Source organism: Larus michahellis, chromosome 4, assembly GCF_964199755.1.
Source record: "Larus michahellis chromosome 4, bLarMic1.1, whole genome shotgun sequence".
NCBI classification, from domain to species: domain Eukaryota; kingdom Metazoa; phylum Chordata; class Aves; order Charadriiformes; family Laridae; genus Larus; species Larus michahellis.
Window position 1 is genome coordinate 64,081,429 of NC_133899.1, and position 26,239 is coordinate 64,107,667.

General features: G+C 38.5%; 1 protein-coding gene across 2 annotated transcripts in view; it reads right to left on the reverse strand.

The window, feature by feature from the left end:
* SLC25A21 (solute carrier family 25 member 21) overlaps positions 1-25,946 on the reverse strand; it is a 260,560-nt gene extending 234,614 nt beyond the window's left edge. Inside the window, exon 1 of one of the 2 annotated variants that reach the window (XM_074585185.1) lies at positions 25,545-25,946. In XM_074585185.1, coding sequence (XP_074441286.1) covers positions 25,545-25,611 — 67 coding nt within the window. In that variant the 5' untranslated portion in view covers positions 25,612-25,946. The remainder of the gene's footprint in view (positions 1-25,544) is intronic. The other variant, XM_074585186.1, reaches the window with a different exon arrangement.
* Between the last annotated feature and the right edge of the window lie 293 nt (positions 25,947-26,239).

Here is a 26,239-nt window from a genome sequence, read left to right on the forward strand (position 1 = left end):
TGCCAACCTATGGGACTATAAATCTAAACGTCTGGTAAGAGAGACTACTTGCTTCATTCAATTGTACACAAGTTTGCTATGGCCCTTTAATAAAACATTTTCCCCAAGAAGGGTAATCACAAAGGGATTATAAAATAGATAATACAAGTTATTTTCCCATCATCTCTTAGGTCTGGCTTAGTACAGCCCTTAATACATTACTCAGATTAAAACTTAAGGAAAAAACCATAAAACGTTTCTGTCTCTCAAACCTAACAAGGCAATCCAGAGTTGATAATCTATGCCTTCCAGATTGCATGAGCCTCTGAAGACAACAGATGGAAGCACTGTAGTTAACAGAAGCATCAGGAAAATCCAAAAGGCTGCCAAAGCATTCCTGCTCTTCAGTCAGGAACTGCAGAGCTGCCAAAAACAGGGGTCAGGAACAGAGAACTGACAACTTGTTCAAATGCTTTCCAGGCTATGCAAGTCATGATTCTCAGAGCAATTGAGCTCCTTAGTTGGGCCTACATAACTTGAAAAAGCTTTCTTTTTCTTTTTTTTATTTTAAAGCCATGGGTGGAGAGGCAGGCACTAGGCCAGCTTCTGGACTAAAAAAAAAAAAAAATCACTTATTTACATTTTAAAAAAAACACAAAACCTGTCACTCAATGGGAGCAGGGAAGATGAGCTTAGGCCAAAGCCTGTTTACAATTCCACCCCAGCTGACAGATGTGCTTTGAACAAGGAAATTCCTGCTTATGGATTAAAGGGCTATCTAATGAACATGGAAATGAATGGGAGTCTTCCTACCAAGTTCACTTAAGTGCTGCATCAAACCAAACTGTCAGATGACTTATTCCTAAAACTTCAGTTCCTATATTGACACAAATGGACTCCCCCAGCTTGGTGCATCCATAGGAAGAGTCAGTTTAGGGCTCAAGTAAATGCTTTTGCTTCTAAGCCTGTAAACTGGTTATTGACAAAGTTTTGTATGCATGCCTATGTTCATTTAAGGGGTAACTGAAGTGAGTGCTAGTTAAAAATTAGTTAATGCAATAATATTGGTTAAAAACCATGTAGTGAACTAGGAGCTTTAGCTGCTTTTAGCACCAAGCATCAGCCAAAGGAAGATACCAAAATTTGTGTTTTCAGTTTAGGTTGACTGATATGAAGCAGTAGAGGGATTCTAGGCCAATGCATCTTCTTTTGTCTCAGATATCTTTGTCATTTAAGTCATGCTATACAAGCAGGGGACTTGAAGCTACTAAACAGCCATGATATCATCCCCTATTTCCACATGGTCCAATTAAGAAAACAGTTCCTAAAGTCACTGGAATGCAAAATTACAGACAACCAGCAGAAAAAAATTGTCTAGAATGAAGGGACAAGTGCAGGGCCTCCAGTAAGCTACCTTCACTACTTAAGGTTTTAATACTATGAAGGACTGTAGCAAATTAAGCAGAGAACACTCTTGAAGCCTTAACCCTGAAATGGAAGTAACCATTATCAGCCTGCAGAAGTATCCCACCAACACTTAGTGTCCAAAAACAACTGGGTCTTCAGTTCTGCTCTTCTCTGCAGTATGTACACCCCACCAGCCATAACTTAACATGTTTTCTTCTGCAATTGTCACCTTGGCTAATTTAGTGCCTACAGATCCAATTCACAGTTCTTCTGGTTCACATTTTTAAGAGTGTCATTTTGAAAACGCCCATCAGAAGGAAAGATGCAATACAATTTACCTTATGTTGCTTTGCTGCCTATTTTCATGCCTCTACAGTAAGCAGGTTGTTTCAGAACACTGAAGAACAGGAAAAAGTGCCACTGAAATGGATGCTATACTTGACTCAATTTGGGGCTACTGATTTGTTTGAGCTTTTCTCACTCTTATCAGAGGAATAGGCATTTATCCTCATCACGCTTATCTTTATCCCTCACTTGTCACACACCTATGACACTTTTAAGGTTTGAAACTGCTGCTTTGAGGCTAAACCCCTAAACAACATGCTGTAAATAAATGCTGTATGCTATTGCACCTACATTAAAGTTTTCTTCCTCATTTGTGCAATGCACACTGGGTTACATAGGATTCACGAATGCTTGATTCAGGTATGACAAGGTAAATGCCATTGGGATTCCTCAAGAGCCAAAAGCCAGAGAACTCAGCTGAAGAGTGGCACCAATTTGTACTAAGGAAAAGGAGAGACTGTCCCTTCAGCATCTAGCACCCAGATTCTCAGCAGCTGTAAGGCATCTCTTTCTACCTCTTTTCAACCTGCAGCCTCATCCTGGAGTTAGATGCATTAACATTTGTCCCTGTTTTGAAAGAGCAATGACAGTGTTTGTATCCACAAGCCAACAGGTAACCTAATTGTAACATCAAGGCAAGGGAAACTGATTCCTTGCTTGCCTCTACCAGAAAGTTTTTGAACCTGCCTTTGTCATCTCCAGGAGACTGCCCTAAATGCTAAGCTACAATACAAGAACTGCAGGAGATAAGTTTAGTCATTCCTTTGCTATTCGAACCAGTCTATTTTGCATAATTAAAGATCCACTTGATCAAAGGCTATATACTATGGTCTAGTGGAAGGGGCACTCGTGGGGAGCAGGAAGTCCAGATTATTGAAATCTCCTTCCTTGCCCCACACTCATACTTGGTCTAACAAGCACACCACTTTCATTGGTCCTTAAATATTTCATGCGAAGTTGATCAATACAGAAAGCTAAGAGCATGAGCTGTTCCCCACAAACTTGAAGGGGACACCACACTACCCCTACACATAACACAAGCTTGCATTTTCACAGGCAGAGAAAGAGCTGAACCCAAGTATCTTGCACAGTCAAGTGATCTAACACTGGAGAGCTAGAGAAAGCAGACACAGGACAAAACTGTGGGGAACTATCTTTCTTCCCACAATGGTTTATACAAAGCCTGATCTCATGAAGCTGCTCTAAACACGCCTGCTGAATGGAGCTCGGCAGAGAAGCTGAAGGACACCTACCTACACCATTAATCCTAATACAGTTTGGACATGAATAAATCTACATCTATGTCTAGCATATCAGATTATTGAAAACTGAGATCTCATTCTAATGAAAACCGAAAGAACTTTTCAGAATCCAAAAAAAAAAAAGTCAGGCACCTAGTCCACAAAAAGCCCTTAAATGTAAATCCTAGAGGTCTGTAGCCCCTAGACTCCATATGTTTCAAGAGTATTATCATCTAGTATTTCAGCCAAACAGTTCTGTTTCTTTTTTAAGTATACGTACATCTGTGACTTCCAGCCAGGTAAGTGTTAAAAGCAATGGGAAAACAATAGGAGGTTGAAGTATGCAATGCAATAAGAATGTTTAGCATGCCCTGACACTCCAATTCCCACCCCCTCCCCCCTTTAGGCATCTAATTGTTTGCTTTTCCTCCTACATACACAATAATGAAGTGAACTACAATCAAAGTGTGATGACAAATGGTCCCAGGGTTTGCATTCTTCAGAATATATTGGCATTTGTAAACCAAAAAAGAAAGATAGATGTAATCAACCACCCTCATACAAGAGAAGGATCTGGAAGAATATGTTGGCAGAGTCTTCAAACCACATTAAGCACTAATTTGAAAGTATGTTTGAAAGGAAGAAAGCAATGCATCTAATACCAGTTTATTTGTGTAACAACAACTAGAAACTGAACTTGCTAGACATATTTTGAAAGATGGAAACAATTAAAATACATTAGTGATCTAAACAGGCACCGAATTTTAAAAGAAAAGAACTTTAAACAATCAAGGTTACACATATCCACATTTTGTTGACTAATCCTCACCTTCCCTTGATCTGCTAATATTCAGTACTTATGTTACATGGAAACATTGCATCTGTGCTTACAAAATCTGACCTAAAATCTGTACAAATACATTTGCCTATGGAAAGGGTGATAGTGATATATTCACATGAAAAAAACCACACCAGCAGCAGGATGGCAGTTATTCTGCCTCCAACAGTAAAAGCTTTGACCCTTCTATCCAAAAAACAACATACCGCTCCAAACACAGCATGGCCAGGCCACACCATATCATCAACATAACCACTAAGTAGTCAGCTCATTTCACTAGTAAATCAAAGTGGAAAAGTACACTGAGAGGACGTTACTCACATCTTCCACTTCATTAGTAATATCTTGACCAGAAGGCTAAAGTATGCTCAGTATGGGAGCAGCCTTAGCAAGGAGATGACTAATGAAATATTATTTAAAATAAAGTAGTTTTAAATATTTAATACTTAAGTTCAAATAAGTTAATGGGTTAACATAACCCACACTTTTTGCAGTCATGTTTGAAATGCAGTACTTCAGATTGCTGGATACTGACAAACCCTCCTTCAGAACAATATCAAGTCACTCCAAAGCCTAAGCATGAACTTTTAAATAGACACATCTTTAGATACTCATTTTTGACCTGCTGCAGTCTTACCAGGCCATCACAGACACATATAAGTTTCAGAAGACACTGGCACATGTCTTCATAACATGATACTACTACTATTTTTTTGCATGCATTGATGAGCAGCAAAATCATTAGCATTTATAAGCATCATCATTAGTATAACATTAGCACACAGTGAAATGGAACAGTTAATGCCCACACACTACTGTATCTAGTTTTCTGAAAACATAGACATGACTACAGTGGTTATGGTTCCTTTTAGTCTTGAAGATCCTATGCGCAGCAGAAACTTGGCTATAGAGAATGATGATAGAGAAATGCAGATTTTAACTGATTTTTGATCTCAGTTTTACGTAAGTCATGGTTCCAGTTGTTACCTTTGGTGGGAAATTACTTTTCATTACATAAGCTATATAAATATTTTAAGAAACCATGTTAATTAATATTTTTTTTAAAAAAAAGTGCAATTGGTGCATGTCAATCACTACTTTAGAGAATCAAAAAATATCAATATATCTGAATTTTCAAATAAGGTACAATATTTGCAGATAATACACAAGAATTTAAAATACCAAACAAAAAAAAGTAGAGGTAATACTTCCTGTAGTAGAGTACTTGAATTTTAGTAACAAAATGGTGGTACGCCATGAAACAGCTTCATCATTAATTAAAAATGGTTAAATGGTAAAACACTGATGACATAGAATAATAATTTAAGACAACTTGATAACTCTAAAATCATCATTGATACAGTAAGTAGACATATTTTAAACACATACAAGCAGTGCCATCACACTATATTCTATATTTATGTGTTAAGTGATACACCTTGCTCTACATAGTCTAGAGACAGTTTTCAGGAAATTCCTGCTTCCGAGGAGGAGAAAATAAAGTAGTGAAATAAGACTTCAAGAAGCAACAGAGAATCAGGACTAGAAAATAAGAATGAGGTCACCTTTTAAATATTGATTTGAGGAACAAACTTTAGACAGACCTGGAGTTGTAAATACAGTCACAGTCATTAGAGAAACAAGTAGACAGTATACATAGGACACAAACGTATCATAGTCATCCTCCTTTTCCAATCCCGTTTTATATTTTGCAAGGGCTATTCAAACACCTTAAGTACCAAAGTCTTCACTTATACAATAAAATAGGTAAGGCTCTGGCAGTAATACAAGCCCTACCACATATTTATTAAGGGTTATGCTCTTAAAACTAACACTGTTGATGTGAGTTGCAAGAGGAATGAAGAACTAAAAACACATACACCACTAATATGCAGTATATTATTCTTTCATACTATATATGCCTTCGTATTTCCAAAAGTATTTATATCTACCCATGATTTAATAGGTGCTTAAAGTTACACAGTTGCCACTGAATTTTGCTAATAGCTGTGTGAGTCACTAGGATGCAGTTTAACAGATGCATGTTCTTGTTCAGAGTTAGAAGAAAAGTGTACAGTGAAACCATCAAACTGTAAAAGCATTACTGGAGAGGGAACGAAAACTTAAGGAGGAAAACTAGGGGGTTAAAAGTAAAAGAATCTCAGCATAACAAAGGTATCTGTCATCTGCAAGGCTGTGTTAAATAAGAGATTCAGGAAATATTTGCTTATATAGTTAACACCATAATATGAAAGTGAGAAAGCCAAGACACAAGTAGTCAGTGGAGCTTAGATCTTCAAACTTCAAGTGTGCAAGTAGACGGTATCTGAGTGGGCACTACATCCACAGGTGCAGGACCACCAAGGTCAGTATCTGGCTGCTTTCCAAACACAAGGCCAAAGTTCCAGATGCTCAGAGGCACTGCTCCAGCTCCACCAAGAACACATTTACACCATAGGTCTTCCAAACACAGGACTGGTTTTTTTCACTGAAGCCAGGGAATTTGTGCCCAGACACCTATAAGATTAGTGATAATGTTTGAAAGTAATATTAGTTTCTATGAGTGTTTATAAAGTCTCCATAATTACTACAAAAGGTTGTAACTTCCAAATTATCAATGGCTCAAAAGCCAGTTTTCTTCCATTTTAATCTAGAACTAACAGACAATATTCTATGCAAAAAACTTATTCTTAGCTTAAATATTTCTCAATCCAGTGTTATGTAATAGAACTTTTCAACTAATACCATACTTTCCTGCAACACCTACACACTGATCTTTAACTGCTTCCAGTAGCTTCTTAATTTCAGTATTTCTGTCGTAAAACATGCTTATCTTCCTAAAGAAAAGATTTCACATAGCAAACCCCCATGCGTGGTTAGTCTTCTGTTTGCACACACGAACTCAGCAACAGCACAGCAGCCTGAGCATCCTACTAAGCCATCTGCTTTTGTCTCCAAGCAAGACAGCAGAGAAGCACAACACTGCCATCTCCACCTTAAATGCTGAAGTACAAGTACCACACACAAAAAGATCACAAAATACAGCAAACAAGAACATATGTAAAAGCTTCTAAAACTTTTACGATCAAATTAAGAGAAATACTGTCAGGCAGAAAAATTAGTTAAACCAACCCACATAGTGTACCAGAAAAAACATCAAAATCAGCCACCTTGAAGCCTAGAGGGGATAGAGCAAGTGAGCTGAAAACGCAAATTCCCCTCACATTTCCAGCCACAGCCCCTGCCCTCAGATGACCTGCATCAGAAAGGCAGAAGACATACTTGAAACTGTTTCTGTGCCTTGGTTTATCTGTCAGTACTGTAGATTAATACAAATTGTGAAGGTTTTTCTAGTGATGTGCTTATACACAGGAAACTGACGATCAGTGACTCAACTGCCATGGATGCAATTTGCCTTTTCCCCCCCACACACATACAGTCAAGTGGATTATACACTGAGCAAAGGGCAATATGAAGCCTGAAATACATTCCCCAGATCCTAAACTCAGTTTATGAGTAATATGTCCATCAGCATACCAGTAGTATGAAGAATTTATTAAGCTCTTTCTTAAAAGCAAAGTGGAACCTTCCTTCCCTCTTAATCCTCACACAAAGATGAGCAAAATCCTTTTTCCTGGTGTGGATTATTTGAATATATATCTTCCTTTAATGGCATTTGTTAAAGCTTTGTGTTACCTGAGAAGCAGGTCCTACAAGGGAAAATATAGAAAGTGACAAACAGCTTCATTAACTATCACAATAGAGCAAGCAAATTAAATTGCTGATGTCTGTTAAGCTTTGGGTGAAGTTCAGAAGCAGAAGTATTCTTGGCACTCACTGCAGCCTGATAAGACTGGTAAGCAATCCAAAAAGCCAACTGCTACCAGAACCATTACCTACTCTTCCTCCACTGACTGGGAATTCCTGCCGGCTCCTGAAGATCAGGCAAATAAACTGACAGAAAACTAACCCTACCAAAAGCAGTTAGGTTTCTGTCACGTAAGCTCCTTGGACCAGTTCCCTAGAAGGTGAGCATCATTTCAAAGAGTTTGCTGACACAATAAGAACAGGCATAGATGGGTAGCACCACCTCTCTTCATAGGTCAGAGGAACATTGTAACAGCGGAATATATCATCAACTTAAAATGCACCCAGAATTTGTTCAGATTTTAACCTAGACAGTGATACAAAAGCCAGAAATGAAAGCAACAGGTAAAATAAGAAAAGCATTCTCATAGGTAGCTTTTGGCTAAAGAAAGGGCTCACGCAAGCAACTTCATCTCTACCAATTACACAAGTTAATTGTAAAAACAAATAATAAATGGAAAAAATATGAAATATCAGACTGGGAAGCATGCTTTCTGGTGTTTTAATTTCACAAAGTGTTGGCATACAATAACCCATAGGATTAACCTAAACAAGGAGCAGTTTGTACAGGAAACTTCCAGGAAACATGGAAGTTCAACATATAGAAGATTCATGCTTAGTAAATAGGGAACTTTCTTCAAAAGACAGCCTACAAAACTTGGGAGTTTATTGCTTTAGGCATCAGAATGTGCAGAAGGAACTGAGTGGATATATTTACTGGCTACAAGAAGTGTAAAAAAGCTCAGGGCCTTCATTTATTTACCTAGTTTGTAGACATGAAAAAAAGGAATATTTAAACTACATACAACAGGAGAGACTTTGGAAGAGATCACTGACAGCAAATATTTTTCCCATCAGCAGGTTTGATACCATGAGGACTCTGGCAAGAACAAACAGGAAAACAAAGCACACAATTGTATACAGTCAGTGCATCCTGCCATTTAGGTCCTGCTTGGCACAGACCATATTTTAGAAAAATAACACAATCACTTGATATTCTATGTACAAAGCATGACCATCAGTTTTAGATAAAGCTAGAGCTGCTGTGCAGAAGCAAAGCAAAACAAATGGAACTGCCATTGAATGGAAACAGACCTGGATGAGATGTTAGCACTGTCAGACTGTTGCCAATCTACATCCTTCAACAAGTGGGGGAGAAACAAATATGTGCTGGGCACTGAACAATGGAAAGAAACTTGTGCTCAATCCAGCCCCAGAAGACAGAGTTCAGCCTCCAACTCAAAGCCAACCAAAGATGATTAATACATATGGGATGCAAATCTCAATAGAAAATAAGAGAAATTGAACAAGTCCCAGCTATAACTGAATGAATAACTGTGATGTTCATAGAAGCTTCCAAGGCAAATACTGACAGTTCACTTGTATGACAGTGTCAAAGTCTAAGCTAGGAAGTCAAGACAAAACAGCAATGCTATTAGATAAATGTAGATAGGCTCAGACAGAAGACTGCTTAGGTTTTAGCTTGATTAGTACAATAAACTCAGGAGAGTGTTTATTAATGTCTGTGGAGTCCATAAAAACCCTGTTCTTCACTCAGCAAGACTACCATTTCCAGACTGACTACAAATAAGAAGCTATTTCCAGATATGCACCCCACATCCTTTGTTAAAAGGCCAATGAATCCAGGTCCAAAATACAACAGTGTCACTGTGACTTTACATACATTACTTGGGGTAAGGGAAGTCAAATACTAAGAAGAATTTTGTTTAAGTTTGAGAGTAAAAGTTCTAGAACAGAACAGAAAATAACATATGTTAAGAACACTGCATCCATGAAAGAATTCATGGAAAAGGATGCCAGGTGTACATCAGAATAGCTCTCCTCCTTCCCTGCAAAGGTTTAAATTTGTTGGATGGAAAGCAGTTTTATGTAAGACTCCAGGGTTACCAGTTTTCCAGAAGAGATTTATGATGCTCTTCTACACACCATACAGCTATTTTCACTAAACAATACATCTGATCCAGAAGAACCTGACAACAGGTTGCACATTTCAGAAATACAAATTCAGAGCTGGCTGGATTTTTCAGCTATGAGCTCTACAGCCTGTTACAGAAATATTATTTCTCCACCACAGGTACAAACCAAGAATGTAAACTATAACAGAAATATAATTAACTATCACAAAAACCATTTCCTACAGGATTACTTTCTTAAATGAGCAAAATTTCTAATATATTAGCCTAACGTCCAAATGCAGGTGGGGATATCAGTTCAAGCCTTTTGCAGGATTTCATAGAGATGTAACTTACATTGTCTCAGATTTACAAGTAACTTAAAAAACAGCATTTCTAATAGAGTTAGAATCAGTAACTTAGGTGGGAGGGGATCTTTGGTGGTCATCTGGCCCAACCCTTTCTTAAAGGTGGACCAACTTTGAATTTCAATCAGACAGTCAAGGCTCTGTGTGGTCCATCAATTGATCTTTCTGTATTTTATACTTATAAAACTTACATGAATTATATATTGTTCACCCTTAACTGCTGTGATTAACCTCCATTCTGCAATAGTTACAACAAAAGTAATTTTTTGTGGTAAAGTTTAGATTATGGAATTTAATATTTACCAAGGTTATTTAAAAATACTCAATTAGCAAAGTAAAACTTTGAACTACTTTGGTATAAAGTGAATATTCTTCCAGTTTAAAACTCTTTTTTCCTATAAGCAGCATGTGACAGTGACCTTTTAGGTTTTGCTTCAAATCAAGGCAAAATAATTTCCTCCAGTATCATTATAGCTTTTTTCTCTAGTAATCAATTGATGTATTTCAGTTGAGGAAAACTTCCAAAGTCACTGGGATAGGAACCCTTTACCAGTCTATCCTACCAGATAGGTGATTACTTTAACTAGTCACCATTCTCTTCCTGCTAACTTCAGTGAGTTGTAATTGAAAATAAGGCCTGTTTTATTCAAATTACTTGATATATGCTTTTAGGCACTCAGTTTTAGATGCTCAAATTAAATAAAAAGTTAGTTGCCTATATACTTTAGGGCACTCCAATACTTAGAAAGTTGCTGCCTGACTTCAACAGGACACTTCAGAGCTCCCGAGCCCACAGCCAGTGAAATAATTCAGCTCCTGTACACATACAGGGAGCAGCCACCTGGAGCTAGTAGTGAGTATGTTGACATGCTGGACACCACAGGATATCTGACACAGATGTAGTATAGTTAAGAGGTTCAGGGAAAGAGTAACTTCCATTGATTTCTGTGGAATTGAGATACTGATTAGTCTCATGGTTCAGGCACCTCCAGTTCCCCTGGAAGTACACATGACAGGTTAATGTGTTAGGGTCCAGAAAGAAAAACCATTATGCCTAAGGCTGCCCTCAGCTAAAAAAATCAAACATATTATTTCACCTTTCAGAAGACTTGACTGACCACCAGGGCCACTGCATATACAGTTACTCTCTCCCATGTTTGATGTGTACTGCTATGCAAAAAGTGATTGCAAGACTCAAAGACCTAGAAAGAGAGCAAGAATGAACCCAGTTTTACAGCCTGGTGAAAAAACCACTCTAGGAAAAATACAGTTTTCTTGGTTCCTTGGGCTACAAGCCAAGGAGGGTCTCAGCTCTTTCACTGGTCTCATTAATCTCCTGGGTCTGTTCTGAATTGTTCAATAAGTTAGAAGCACCCAGTTTTTCTTATGTGGAATGCAGGCAGTCTAAATCTTATCCATAGTCAAAGCTATTTATACTACAAAGTTGAATACTGAAAAGTTTACAAAACAATTAGCAAACACAAAATATGTTCAAGCTTTACAAACAGTTCAACCATCATACAAAATGTAATACAGTGATTTATTCCTGTCTGAATTTAATTCCCTAACCATAGAGTTTGTTGTCAAAATAAAGGCAAAGCAAGCTATCCCCAATTCCAGTTGCACTAGATAAGGTTCCAGCCCTATTGATGTCCCACCAAAGAGGGGATTGATAGAACACTGACTTTCTCTCTCTCTCCATTTTTCAGTTCTTCACAGGTTTGGCAATTACAGTTCTAGGTGCAATTATAAAGATTAATTAAAGTGTAGGAAACAAAGATTAAGACTGAACAGAAAAAGATCAGTTTAAGACTGAGCTGTCATAATTGTGATACCAGCTCTAGTTGACTGCAGTGGTTTTACCTGAAGAATGTTACCCCCATTCAGCACACAGAATGCTTACAGCTCAGTCAGAGTAAGAAAGTAGCATTTAGTCTTTAGGGTCCCTTCTACTTCAAAATAGTTGGAAGATGCACAGTTAAGGAAACAGAGGACTATAGGCAAGGAGAAAAATTTAAAAGAGATGATCATTGCAATTAAGGCAATGAAAACCATCTCTTCCTCCTACCTCCTAGGATTACGTCCCTGCCTCTCTACAAGTTGCATAAAACATTCATAGCATCCTAGTAAACATATCTACTTTACTTGCAGGTGATGTATATCTTGAGGTGCCAGAGACTCCTGCAAATCTCAACGCACCAACCAAGTCTTCAGTGAAAATACTCAAGTAGCATAAGGAGATTCATGCATAATCAAGGAAAAAATAGTCAGGTGTTGTATGCGTAAGTGATAACATATTACATGAGAAGATGAGTATTTCAATAGAAAGCCATTATTCTTTCCATTCACTGAATAAAGTATACATTGATATGGAGAAAGAAGGACCAGGCTGTTATATAATGACTAGTAAGATCATGCTACACAAACAAAAGGTTGTTGCCTAAGTTACTTCAGCCCAATTCCAAGCATTCACTCTAGGACTGCAAGACTAAGCAAATGACTAGTCCGACTAGAAGTGTTGTGTCAACTGAGCAATATTCTTGCAGCACTTTTAAAGAACATTTCTGAATGTAGAAAATCTTTGTGTAGACAATATCTAACCAACACAATGTAAAAGATGTTTTATCAGCAAAATTTAAAGTTCATTCTACAGTGCCCCTTATCTTCATACCAGCAATTTTGACAAGTGACACTTTTAGTGGATGTTTAAGGGCTATCTGCTCCAATTTTGCGGCCACTTTTTTCTTCTGTTTGCATAAACTGGAGTTTAATAAACTTATTTTTCCCTATTCATTTTCAGAAACTACTTTTGCTTAGAGTTTGTGTAATCCTTCTGTTTATTACTTAGCTACCAGAAATCTTTGAATTTCAAGTAAGTACAATGTTACAGAAAAAACATCAAATCTTAATGTTCAATACAGGGTAGATGACACATTTTATAGATTTTCCAGATCTATAAACAGATTGAATTTTTATACACACAAATATAGAAAAGGAGTCCCATTTATATACCGCTTCAACAGGGGGTCACATTTTCTTTTAGTTTGTGTGGGAATTACCAGGTATCATCCTATTTTTGTGCAAAAGTGTGTTAATTTTCATTAATTTTTAGAAGAATCTTTTCCATTTGTTTTCCAGAGTTATAAAGTAAATACCAAATCTTGATTCAGGAAGAAAAACTTAAAATAATGTCTGCTTACAGTAGATGGCGTCACATAGGTACCACACATTCATTCACTAGGCTTTGATTAGATCCATGCTGTGCAAAACAGTTATTGCCCATGCCTAATACACATTTGTACATCAACATTCACCTAATAGCAACAAACCCTAGAAGAACAAGACAGAATAAAAGCTCCTTTTTCAGGAACAGGATGAGATCTCTTCCTTTCACTCCCTTTGTGAAGCAGAGATCTAACTTTTATACCAGTGTTGACCAAATATCCATTCTTACATGAAAGAAGAGGCTCCAAATACTGCAAAGCAATTTAAGTTTTTTGCAGGAGACAGCTACACTGGCTCTAATCCAGTGGACCTCAATGAGATTACTGAAAAATGCTGTATTTGCTGCCTAAATTTAAGGTCTGCTCAGAACAAAATACATTGCTGAGCTCTGCTGGCTACATCAACCTTCCTAATCACAAATGACAGAAAACAATAAAAAACACTGTCCCACAGAAGTGTTCACATGAGGTCTGGGCAAAGTGTATTTTGCAGTCCATGTGCCAAGCATCTGATTAATCTTTTAGTGCAACCTTTGTGTCAGCCTACAAAGAAAAGTATTCTGCCAGTAAAGGAGTATTTGGGGAAAAGATAATTGGCAGTGACAAAAATAGCTATACTTCTATTGCTATGATACTTCAGTTACAATTACAAATGGCAGAATTTCAACAACTCGGTAACTTTTTTATCTAACAAAACACCTTAAAAGCCAGTGTTGCCTATATAAACTTCAAAAGACTGAAGAGGCTTTTTATCTGTCAATCAATAAGTTTTCAACAGGTCAATTTTGATAAACATGACTTGATGAAACATTGAAGACTTTTTCCAAAATGTTATTCAGTGCCACATATGAAACCAGCATAGCCATTCACACTATGACATTAACTGCAGCTTCATAAAAAACTATTACTTGTTCAAAAGCAGAGAGTAGTAAAAATACCAGCTACTGTTATGTCCTGTTATGCACTCTTCAACTGATAGTACATTTTAAGTTCTACTGTAGTCTTAAACAAGTTTGGGCGGAAGGTATAAATGACATGGTAAATTTGCTTTTGAATTCAAGGAACTTTTAGAGAAGTCTGTTTCCCATTTAGCTCTCCAACAAGAAACAATATTTTCATTTGTAAACATACTGTTTCATAATCAGACATTTTGTGCTTTTGAGGATCCCATGAAATAAAATCTACTGAACTCTAATAACTATTTTTTAAAATAAAGCAGTACATTTTCAACATAAATCTTTCAATACTCTCTGCACCCCTCCACAATGTAACATATAAGGAAAGATTTTAAGGAAAATTTGATCTAGTGTCCAAATATAACTTTACTTTAAACATGAGGTCATCTAAACATCTGTCTCCAATATATCCCTAGGGATTTAAATCAAAAGTCTGCTAAACATGTACAATCATTTTGAAAATAAGTAACAGAACAAATTTAGTCTTGATTATGATTATTATGCTTTTTTAAAAGGAAACATTTATTCTAATACAAAAAGTCTGAACTAATTTAAACTTTACGGACATTAACTTAGAAGAGTTTCATACTCTAAATAAGACATTTCTTTCCATTTAGTCTAGTCTCTAACAATATTAATTGTTTTATATTTGCAGAAATCCCATATGCTTTCTTCTGCCCTTTTAGATATGTCTAAAGCTGTATTTCTTATCATATTAAGAAATATAATTTTGCAGAAAGGACAAAAGTTTGCTGACAAATCAGCAGAAAAGATGGATTTGTTTCCTTTTTGTCATCTAGAATTGTCATCATCATACTTCACACTAAGGAAGAATATGCCAGATAAAGCATGTTGTATCTTGATACTTGTTTTCTTCACTGCTTAGGAAAAAAAAGCACAGTAGAGGCTGTTTTAAGCAAGGACTGTCTCATTACCCAGTCAGCATTACAGTTTGGCTATGTAAAAATTTTTACTAACAGGTATCATGAATAAGTGGCAACCACATCTTCCCTGCTTAATTCAACAACCCCAACACCATTCAGAATCCTAATCCCATTTAGGAGAAGCAAATAAAGCTCTCATCCATACAACACAATACTTTAAAACTCCCATTGCTTTGGCTTTTTAACCACAGACCCGGAAACGAGTGAAGAGCAGGACTCTGAGGACTCTCAGAGCTCCCAGGTTCTTCCAGAAGTCTTTTCTTCTCAAAATACTCCTGATTCCTTTATGCAAGCACTCTTTTTGATGAGGAACTGCAGTCTAGAGATGGAGACTACCAAGGATATGATCGCAGAAACATCGAAAAAGGGTGCTGGACACAATGTTTAGGATGTGCAGCATGAGCAAGGCAAACACTCTTGTTCACGTTTTTATGCAATTCTGACAAAACTATGGTGTATATACTCTTACAAGACCATGTTGACCATGCATCTATAATAAAGCACTGTTTTGGAAAACAAATTCTTCTAACAACCTATAAGCAGCCCAGTGCTTTGTTTTCTACTTGTTGCCACAAGGTTACATTAAGCATATGTTTATATACCATCACATACAAGGCAGTATTGCAAACCTTCCTGTAGAGAAGATATATATAACCAACCTAAAAAAGGCTAGTGTGTCATCACCAGCCTCAAGCATTCACAACCTCATGGCTCAGACCCCAAATTCATCTAAAAAATCATGAGAGCCATCTTTAAACTTTGGTTTTTAGGTTCTTAAAGCCTTTACAATTCATCATTTCAAGCTTTAATGCCACATCACTGAAGATAGGTTGTTGTGAGGGGTTTTTTTTTTGTTGTTTTTTTAAAATTTGAGTTTTAATCAAACTCAAGTTTTGAAACTAAATCACGTAACTCCACAAGCTGGAAGATACAAGTATCACAAAACCCATAATAAAGAGTTAAATTTGGTTTCTGTGTATATGATTATGGCAGTTAGAACCATCATTTGGGTTTGGGGTTTTCTGTTGCTGTTTTGGTTTTTTTTTGTTTTGTGTTTGTTTGGGTTTTTTAAACCATGCCTTTCATGTTTTACCAAGTTCAGCATGCTATCTTGAGTCAGCTGAAAAAATAAAGTTGAGCAATTTTACTATACATTCAAAACATATTAATTTTGAAAATTAAACCTCTAGCTAAATATTAAAAAAGAATTTTTGGTAATAGAAGAATAAGTAAAACTTTGTCACAAAACCCCTTAAAATTAGCTCTAAGAGGAAGTAAGATAAATACTGTAAAGAATTTTCTCAAACTGAAAGTACTGCTAAGGCTCTCCTTTTGCTTTTGGGAGTGTTGCTGTTTGGGGACACCAGTCACACGTCAGCACACTTCAGTATAATAAAAACAGCAAAAAGCCCAGGAAACTAGGATAACACCCTGAACTGGGAAATGCTCCATTGACTAAAGGCTGAAAGATGACCCATAAACTATGTTTCCTGCCAAAAATTGGCAGATTGAAAAGGATCCAGAGGAAAAACAAAAGCAGCTGTTAACAGTGTAGTTCAATGACTGAAAAGCAGATCTAAAGGCTAATTACCCCTGTGTTTCCTTTCCCCTGTATGGGCGGGACTTAACAACATTCAGAGTTTCTAAGATATAACCATATTTTCTTATCAGAAAATCACCACTATAGACAGTTAAAGACACTATAGACAGTTAAAGCTTTAGATGTTTCAGATGTTGGTGAAATTATATCTAATCATAATGAGCCCCAGGACAAGACATACTGCAGGAAAAATGGCAGGTACTTGTCCTGCAACTATTCCACTTCAAACACAACAAAAGCAGTTGACTTGTACTACAGACTGTCAGCACAGAGACTATTATATTATAATGACTGATGTTTAACGCTTTCTTGCATAAATGATAATAAGGCATGAGAGGGTGAAAGCTGATTATAGAAAAAGAGTATTGATTTGTTTTATCCATCAACAGGACCAGTGATGGTTTCTACAAGCAGCAAATGACAATTCATCTCCTTAGAGGAGAAAAAAATTAATTCTACATTTTCAACTCCAGTTGAAGCAGAAAAGATTTAAGGCCTTTATGAATCAAGATGCAGATACTTGAAAATACTTAGAAGCATCCCTATAATGAAACCGTTGTCAATTCTCTCCATTCATTACAATATTGATTTTCAGCACTTCCAGGTTCTAGGAGTCACATCACTATCTGAAAAGGCAGCAGTTTTTCCTACTTGTCTTTAGTTCTTTCAGCACTTTTAATTCATATCAACCTTAATCATAATACTTAGGCCAGTCTGAGGAGTTTAGGTTAATATACCCAGTTTTCAGAGAGAATTTCAGAGTCAATCATGTAACAAATGAGTGCTTCCAGTCTCAGTGGTATGATTTTGAGTGTCTCACACCTTGCTAGCTTGAAATAGAAGAGTAATAAGCATAAGAAAGAATGTTCACAAGTATAAGAAGGACATCCAAGGTAACGTCACAGGAAATGAGCTACAGTTACAGGAAAATTGGTAACACCACTTAACAGGCAAAATTCCCAGATTTGCTGCACAGAAGTAATTAGCACCAGTTTTCTTTCTCCTTCCTAGAACGTTGACACAGAAATACATGGACTGCTATCAAAATTCTATACATTAGAATTTTATTCTTATTACATAATTAGCCTTTGCGTTATGACAATTTAATATGTATTTGAACATGAACATTGGTCACTAAGCACAACTGATGAAACAACAAAGACAGAAATGAAAAGTTTTTCTTTGCCCTAATATAATCTTTGCTCACAAGAACTTGCATCAACTTTCAGAACTGCCTCTGCAGCAAAGCATTTCTGCCTTTACAACAGGCGTGCTCCAGTATTAATTATTTTGACTACCTATTTGCTTTTCCATGTAAAATAAGTACTATTCTTTAACTTGGAAATCTGACAACAAAATATTTAGAGTTTGTTCTGCAAAAGTACATCTTATTAAGCTTTTATGCTCTGCTTTATGTCTCATTCCTGCCAATACCTGAAAGAAGTTAACATAGGCTTACAGCCACTTGTAACACAGCAGTCTTCACTTCATTTATAGATGGGCATTGAGAGTTCAAAGATATTTCTGCAATATCACATAAAATATATGGTAAAATTAAAATCATGAAGACACAAAATCCTCACTCTGTGGAAATCAGTAGCTAGTTGCACATGAATTCCACTGGACCGGAACTTTATCCCAAGTTCACTGATTTATACGTACTGTCTTAGCCTTAGGACCATCTTTTGACCTTTACCAACGATATATCACCATTTACAATTTTTGCAGTTGATTCAAGGAAAGTCAAATTCAGTGCCATTGGTTTTGCAGTACACTTATGAAATCAGCATTTATTGATCATTATTTGTTTTATATCTTTAAGCTTTGCTTTCACATATTATCATCCAAAGTGACATATGCTGATCTTCTCACCTGCAACAGGTTCAGACACTTTTATTCCTCTCCCACCCATAGGAAATACCACATTTAGCATCTTTTTGTAGTATTACACTGCCATCTCGTGGGCAATAGAGCAAATGAGTACGAGTAACTTCATTACTCGTTTTTGAGGTTTGGGGTTGGTCGTTTGGTCGGGGTTTTGTTTGGTTTTTTTTAAAAAAAAAAAAACACCAAACATGTTATACTAAAAGCAGTAGAAAATATATACCCTTTCTCAAAACCCTCATGCTTTCCCCAGTGTTTCTCTTGGAACAAAGACAGAACAGGACTGATGAGTTTGCTGCAGGATGCTGAAACCAATGGTGAGTATCAGAACAAGGCAACACTAGCTTAGTTTGAAATTTAACCCCCAGGTTCAACAAGTAGTTTGTTATGTGCAATTTCTAAGCCCACAGACAAAAACTTCATCTTTTCAAGGTCCCAGTTTCTACAGTAAGTACTAAGCGCACAACAGGTATCGTGACAAGTTAAAAGTTATGAAGAGTCTTAGTTTGTTTTTGCTACTGTCACATAAATGTCTAAGAATTACTTCTTCATATCTTAACCTCCACAGAAACACTATTACATTTAAAAAACACATTGCATGAAACACATTGAAGAGTTCCAAACTCTTCATAACGTTCTTCAGAACCAAAGGTGTTCATAACTTCTCAGTACACTGCAATGACTTGATCAAAAAACATCAGTTCACCATAAGCACTACATACAGAGGTTTTCATTTGCTCCATTTAAACTAGAAGTATACTGCAGGAATACTGTTTTTTTCAAATTACTAATTGTCTGAAAATTTATAGGAATTTTGCTAGCTGCCAGATTTGCATGTTCAGCACAGTGTATGATAGCCCACAAGGATTTCATTAGTTCCCACTAAAATTAAACAAGGTTTTCTGAGACAACCCCACAACACTTTTAATTAAGGAAGATGTATATGAAGCAAATATTCCAATCTGTCTTTCAGATTCAGGGGTGAATTTTTAGTATTATCAGCTAGTAGAAAAGGGGAGGCTCAGAGACTGAAAAATGTTACTTACAAAATTAAAGTTTGAAATGCTACAGTAGGTTGGGAGATACTCTTAAAAATTTCTGCTGGGGAATGTCACAAGGTAACTGCCGCTGGTTCCTTACATAGCATTCTGCATACCCTCAGCTACCTGGCTGCTGCACTGGTCTTCAGCATGGAGGTACGTTCTCATGGGATGAAAAACATTATTTTACCTGGTTTTCAAGGGCTCAGAAGACATGGGTCAGCAATTCAACAATACTGACTTCAAAACTAGCACCAGTTTCTGTGAGCTTCCCAAGTGGCTGTTCCTTATTCCCAGGGACCCACTGAAGTCATAAACTGTCCTGAATACCATATTCCCCTCTCTGAACTGTATAATGGTGAAAGCCATAGGGGTTGCATTGACTTTTTGCAAAGGTATTTCACATTTTCTTTTCGGCATGTTTTGTAAAACACAGCATGAGGGGATGGTTGAGCAGAAACAGATAGAAATCTTCAAGTCTTAACTTCCTGACTGTTCCTACATCCTCCAGATTCTTAGGAGCATACTTAAGGAGATTCAGGATATCTGATCTCAGGTTACAAACACTTAACCTTCCTTTGCCTTCTCTTCACTCAAAGTTCTCCTCAACATATTGCCAACTAAGCAACTCCCCTCTGAAGCTTTAAGTCCAACCACAGGTAGCACACTATGAGTTTCGCAGCCTAGTAGAGAAAATTGGCCTCACTGGTAGGATCAAGTGTGTTTCCTTGGAATACTTTAACCTGTAGTATTAGTTTCAAGAAAGCATTCTATTTGACTGCTTACCACCCTTAGCTTTTTAATAGAAGCGGTCTTTGTTAGCATCCAAAATGCCAAATACAGGCAGTGAAAGACAACGAGCACATACTGTAGTCTTAGATATTTCAGCCTTAAAAGACTTAAGAGGAAGGTTTAAGCACTTTAAAGTATTATGATTTCAAGTCAAGATAGTTACAAGGTTTAGTTAAGTACTTAGCTAGTTGAATTACCTCTGAGCATTAAGTGATTATTTTAATCACATGTGAATGCTAATTGCATGGCTTAAAAGCAAGAAAAAAGCAGCTAAGAAAACATAGAACACTCATCCTAACTTTAATTCCCAGAAAAGCATCAGCAAAATAATCAAAACAAGTTACTTAAACACCTAGCAGGGGAAAATAAGAAAAAGGGAGAATTAACCAGTTTTCCTGCTGTTTAAAGTGCTTCCTGTACATCTATCACACTCCCTCTCCTATTCATAGGGACCAAATAACCTGAGGTGTTTCGCAGAGTACGATGGCTAGCATACCTTGTAGTGATGTTCATCTGCCTAATGCCCCTGGTCATTGGAATACCAAACACTGTTTTTAATATTTTATTTGCATCCAACAGTCTTACTTTGACAATTGGCCTTTGTGCTTATAGATCTGATTCAAAGGAGTTGCTGCTATCCAGGATAATCAACTCTGTCTACTCCTGAAATAAAACACCTCTCACAAGAAAAGGTTTGGACTTTCAAAGAAGCTTAAGAGAATTAGACTCCAAAATCCTATTAGATTTCAATGCAGCTGGAAACCTAACTCTTTCCAAAAAAAAAATAAAAAAAATCGAAGCCAAGAGGTCCAGAGAGGCAGAAACCCTGCTGTTTCATGAAAAAAGGAAGAATAGGGGGAAAAGACCAGCTCCAGTTATTCTTACAAAGTAATTTTTTTTAAAAGGCTCATTTTATTCCGACTCTCCCATGTTCATTTTGCAGTAAGAGAAAGCCAATAATTCACATTCATTTATTAAATGGAATTAGGAAGAGAAACACGCTGAATTACTGCAGAAAAGTACTTAAAGACCAGTTAAATATTGCAGATTGGAAAAATATGTCATCTTTCTGTTTATCACCTACTACATGTATTAAGTCAATTCTTCAAAATTTTAACTTCAAAATTAAAACTGTTTATATCTTATTTATTTGCAAGTGTACGGAAGCAAGAGCAGTGAGCATACGAACTAAATATAAATGAAACAATGTTACCTGTGTGTTTAGCTAATTGTCTCCATCTGCAACCTTTTGTTATTAAAAAACAAGAATATACCTATACCAAGTAGCAGCATCCTAAAACCTTCGGGGTAACAATATTCAGCCAAGAGTCATCTGTGCAATTGTTTACAGTGATACTTTGTAATTCAAACTCACTCAGAACTCTTACAAGGATGTCTTGGCAAATCAACCTGGGTATCACACAACATACTTTGCAGTATTCAGTTCCTCTCTATAAGGATAGAGGACTATTGATTTTGTATGCAACACTTATTTTAATTTCTGCCTTTTCCATACAGGCGGACAAAGCAAGGATTTTTTTGATCCTTGTGAATTATAGAAACAATTCTTCCTGTGACTTGAACCATGCATTCACTGGACTTCTCAAATTGCCTTTTGAAGAATTACTATAAGTCTAAGGAAATAAATTTAGATATTCACAATTTGTTCTTTCCCCAGTGATTCTTACAGTTTAGAGAATTTATTTTCTTTCCCCCCCCCCCTTATAAATTCCACATAGCCTTAGTTTACTAATTAACTACTAGAGAAAAGGATTATGTCTGTAGTTCACTGTACTAGAATGGACCAAACTTACTAACAAGGTGTCCCAATTACATTTCAATCAAAGTCCTGTTCCTTACTATTGTCATACACCCAGGCAAGCAAACAAAACCAAGTATTTTCAATAATGCTATTAACCTCCATTCAGGAATCTGAAAGATGGGAGCAAACTGAATGCTAGCAGAAAGAACATAAACCAAGACCAAGTAAGGCTTTGTTCCTATTTAAGATTGATTTCACCTTCAGGAAGCAGAGCTTTCAGTTTAATTTAACTTCATGTTAAATTACGAGCCATGCGGAAGCAGATGCAGCCCTTGGCACAGGCACAAGTAGGCACGAGATCCTGTCATGCTTAAGTTTTACAGTTCAATTACAGCACAGAGCCATTCAAGTTTAACTTAGAAATACCTCAGATAGCCAGTGGTATGCTTAAACCTTTTCCTTTACAATGCTGAATACTTTCATTTCTCCTTCCTTCAGCAGGCCAGTATCTTCCATTTTATCAGTCCTGTAGACTAGGGGTCATGCTTGATTTCTTTCTTTCCCCTTCCCCTGTCTTTATTAAGTCTATGAACAAGTTCTGTCATCTTCCATAAAGCTTCAAAAATCCCTTTCTTTCTGTTCTGACAGCTTAGGCTTATCTCTAATCATTTTCCACTCGACCTAGCAGAATCACTTCTTATCAGATCGTTTGCATCAGACATGCAGATGCAAAATAACCTCTCATTTTACTTACGCAGACAATATTTCTGACCCTTCAGTTACACCTATTCTGCAGTGCAGTTCATTGCCCAACTGCCTCGCTACTTTCCTGTCATTGTTTTGACAAAGACACCAACCTACAGCACCTTTCTTACAAGCAGCTTCATACATTCCTTGTGCTTAACTAGACGAGTTAAGATGATCAGAACTTCTTAAAAATCTAAACATTAGTTCACCACAATGTTGGGTTGGGTTTTTTTACCAGTTTCCTTCTAAATACCAGGCTGTGGTACAGGTAGGAAAGGCAGGCTAGGATATCTGTGACATTCACATGAGGCCCATAAATATGACAAAGCACCTATAAGAGCCCTACGTCCTTCTGCAGAAGCAGCCAAAAGTAATATAGAGGGTATCTAAAGTGATACTGGAAAACTAAGTTCAGACAACCAGCTCCCTCACTAGGATGAAATACTAAGTACACCGTCAACAACTCACACCATCCATCCCTTCCTTTCTTCTTCCACCTTTTCCGTGTTAGATCCACACTTGCCTGAGATATTTAACCTTTAGACTGAAGACCTCAAAGCTACTGCCTTCCTCTTCTATCTTCTCTATAAATCACCAAGAAAAACACTCAACAGGAGTTTTAAGCATCTGTCAAGCAAGTTTTCAAGTTTAATCCATTTCCTGCTAATACCTTAGAACTCCACTTTGAGCCAAATGTTTACCAATCCCTCTGGTATAATTTTAGTGTTGTTCAGAAGTAGAGAACAGTCCTTACTGGTTTATTTCAAAACCAATGAGTAGAAATTCCTCTACAGATTTAAGGCTAGTGATGGATGCTGCTGGCCTGTCAGGAAACCAAGCAAAAGGATGCAAGCACCTTTTAACAGTATGCCTCTGGACTAGATTCAACAGGCTTCCCATCTTATACCTTAGAAGAGCGTTAAGTGCAGATCAGTTGTCTCCTTGAATTGAGACTTCTCTCACCTTAACACTTATGCCTACTAGATCAGCAAACAGTTTTCATACTGTCTTTTCACCACACAACCCTCAAACACACTCACTTTCCAGTTCTAGTCCTTCTGTAAAACTTTGCCCTTATCTAAATGACTTTTCTTTCCACCAGTGTGTTAGCCAAACTGTCCGTACTTCTATGAACAAAGAGAGCCTGTAAAGAAAACAGGCTACTGCCAGAGGATGGGAAGATACCGAGTTAAATCGATCTGAATCACTAAGGCATGGGCCCTCTGCTATAGGCAGATAAATTTGTCATCTTGCAAAACATCTAGTTGCAAAGCACCTCAGTATCCCTTCATGTATGAAGAGCCTTCAACAGGCTAGTACAGATTAAACGTTTCCTTTTTCTGCTAAGGGACGGGTGGGGATGGTACCAAGCAGAATCTAAAAAAGCTTTAGGATTTCCAAGGCTGCAAGAGAGCTACGTAAACACCATCATACAACACACTGGAAGGGCCAGGACAGCCAACCTCTCCACTTCTGCTGTGACATCTCTCTATGCCAAAGCAGAAGGCTGAAAACAAAGGACATGCAGAGTCATGGGCATAAAAAGGAAGCGCTCAGATGTCTGTTGGTGGCAGGAATGCATAAAAGTGGATTTAGGGGCAGCAGGGGAATTAGAGGGAACGGAGCCTCAGCTCACATGCAGTGTCAGGGTCCCACAGTACTCACCCAGAGAATTTTGCTTGTGCCAAAGCATTATGTAAGACACAGCAGTGTTACCATGTAGTTTTCCTCTTAATTAAAACATAACACAGCAAACAGCATTTTGATCCCGGAAGAGACACTAAAGAACACTTAAAAACACACTACATAGTTGAAATCCTAACAGGATTTACATATATACACTGAAAAAGCAGGATATTTTGTAAATATTCCCTACAAGGCAGGCTGACATAAATATTTGAGCTTGATTCTGATTTAGGGAAAACAAACTGAAGAAATTAACTAGCAATGCTTTCACTGCTAAGCAGATGCATTCTGTTTTGATATTTGTCCTTTGCAGTACAAATAGTGTGATGAATTAGCAACAGCGACATTCCTAAAAGCATTAGCAAACAAACAGAAATACATTTCCACTGCAGCCCTGTATTGGTTTCTCTGTAAGGCAGCAACAGGGGGAAGGCATTTGAGAAGGGGAACACCACTTTCTGTCCTGCATCAATGCACTGCTGGCAGATTGCAAAGGCTGGCATTAAAATTTATTGTGAAAGTTACTGGCTCAGTCAGCCTCGAGCAAGGGAAGCCCAACTGCCACCCACCAGGGAGGCTGTGGAGGGGACACCCATGGCTCTTGCGGTTGAAGGGGGCCTCCCTGCCGCCCTTATCACCCGAGGGGCTGTCAGGGCGTGTTTGGCAGAGATACACCGCAGGGCCGGGGAGGTGCCCCTTCACCATCCCCCGAGCAGAGTTACAGAAGTTACGGCCGCGGCCCGGCCGCGCCGCTCCCGCCCCCGGGACCCCTCAGGGGCCCGCCCGCGCCGCCCGGCGGAGGGAGGAGCCGCCACCGCCGAGCCAGGCCGTTCCCTGCCGCCGCTCCTGCGCCTGAGGAGAGCGGTGAGGGGGCGGCGGCGCGGCTCACTTCACCTCAGCTTGGCGGGCGACGGTCAGACCCTCCCTGCCCGGGAGGAACGCGCCACTTACCCGCCGAGCCTCCGGCGACGATTTGGTGAGAGGCCTCCTGCAGAAAGTTCCCGGGCTTCCGAGCCATCCTCGCCCGCGCCGCGGCGAGAGGCAGCTGGCGCCTGGAGAGCGGCTGCTGAGACGGGGCGACTGGGCGCTGGGCGGGTTGGGAAGAGCCGGGGGGAGGCGGGAGCCGCGGTTATCTGCGGAGCGGGGGGGCCGCGGCAAGGCCGGGTGGGGCGGGGGCGCGCAGGTCGGGCCCCTGCGCTGCAGCCTTTAGTAGCCGGCGGGCAGAGGGCGGCCGCGGGGAGGGCCCGGGCTCGCAGCTGCTGGCGATTACGGCGCAGAAGATGGAGCCCTTCCTGATCGCTTCCAGCCGGGAAGAGCTGGGGCGGCCGGCGCTGGGATCGCCCTCGCTGGGGCGGGGAGGCAAGGCTTGGCGGCCTGTCAGCGAGCTGACGGGGGAAAGGCCTGTCGTCTCCTCGGGCTTGTGCCGTTTACTCCTCGCTTGGGAGACGGTGCCACACAGCACGCATTTGCAGCCCTGCTGCCCACCGCCACTGGGACCCAGCCAACACCCGCAGATCCCCTGGTGATCCGCTTCTAGGGAGGGTCAGTAGTGCCGTTTGGCCACTGGCTGTCTTTCTTTTACTGGCATACTGTTCTTTTAAAACCTTTAGACTTTGGTTCCAGCTCTTTGGTGTTCAAAGGACACG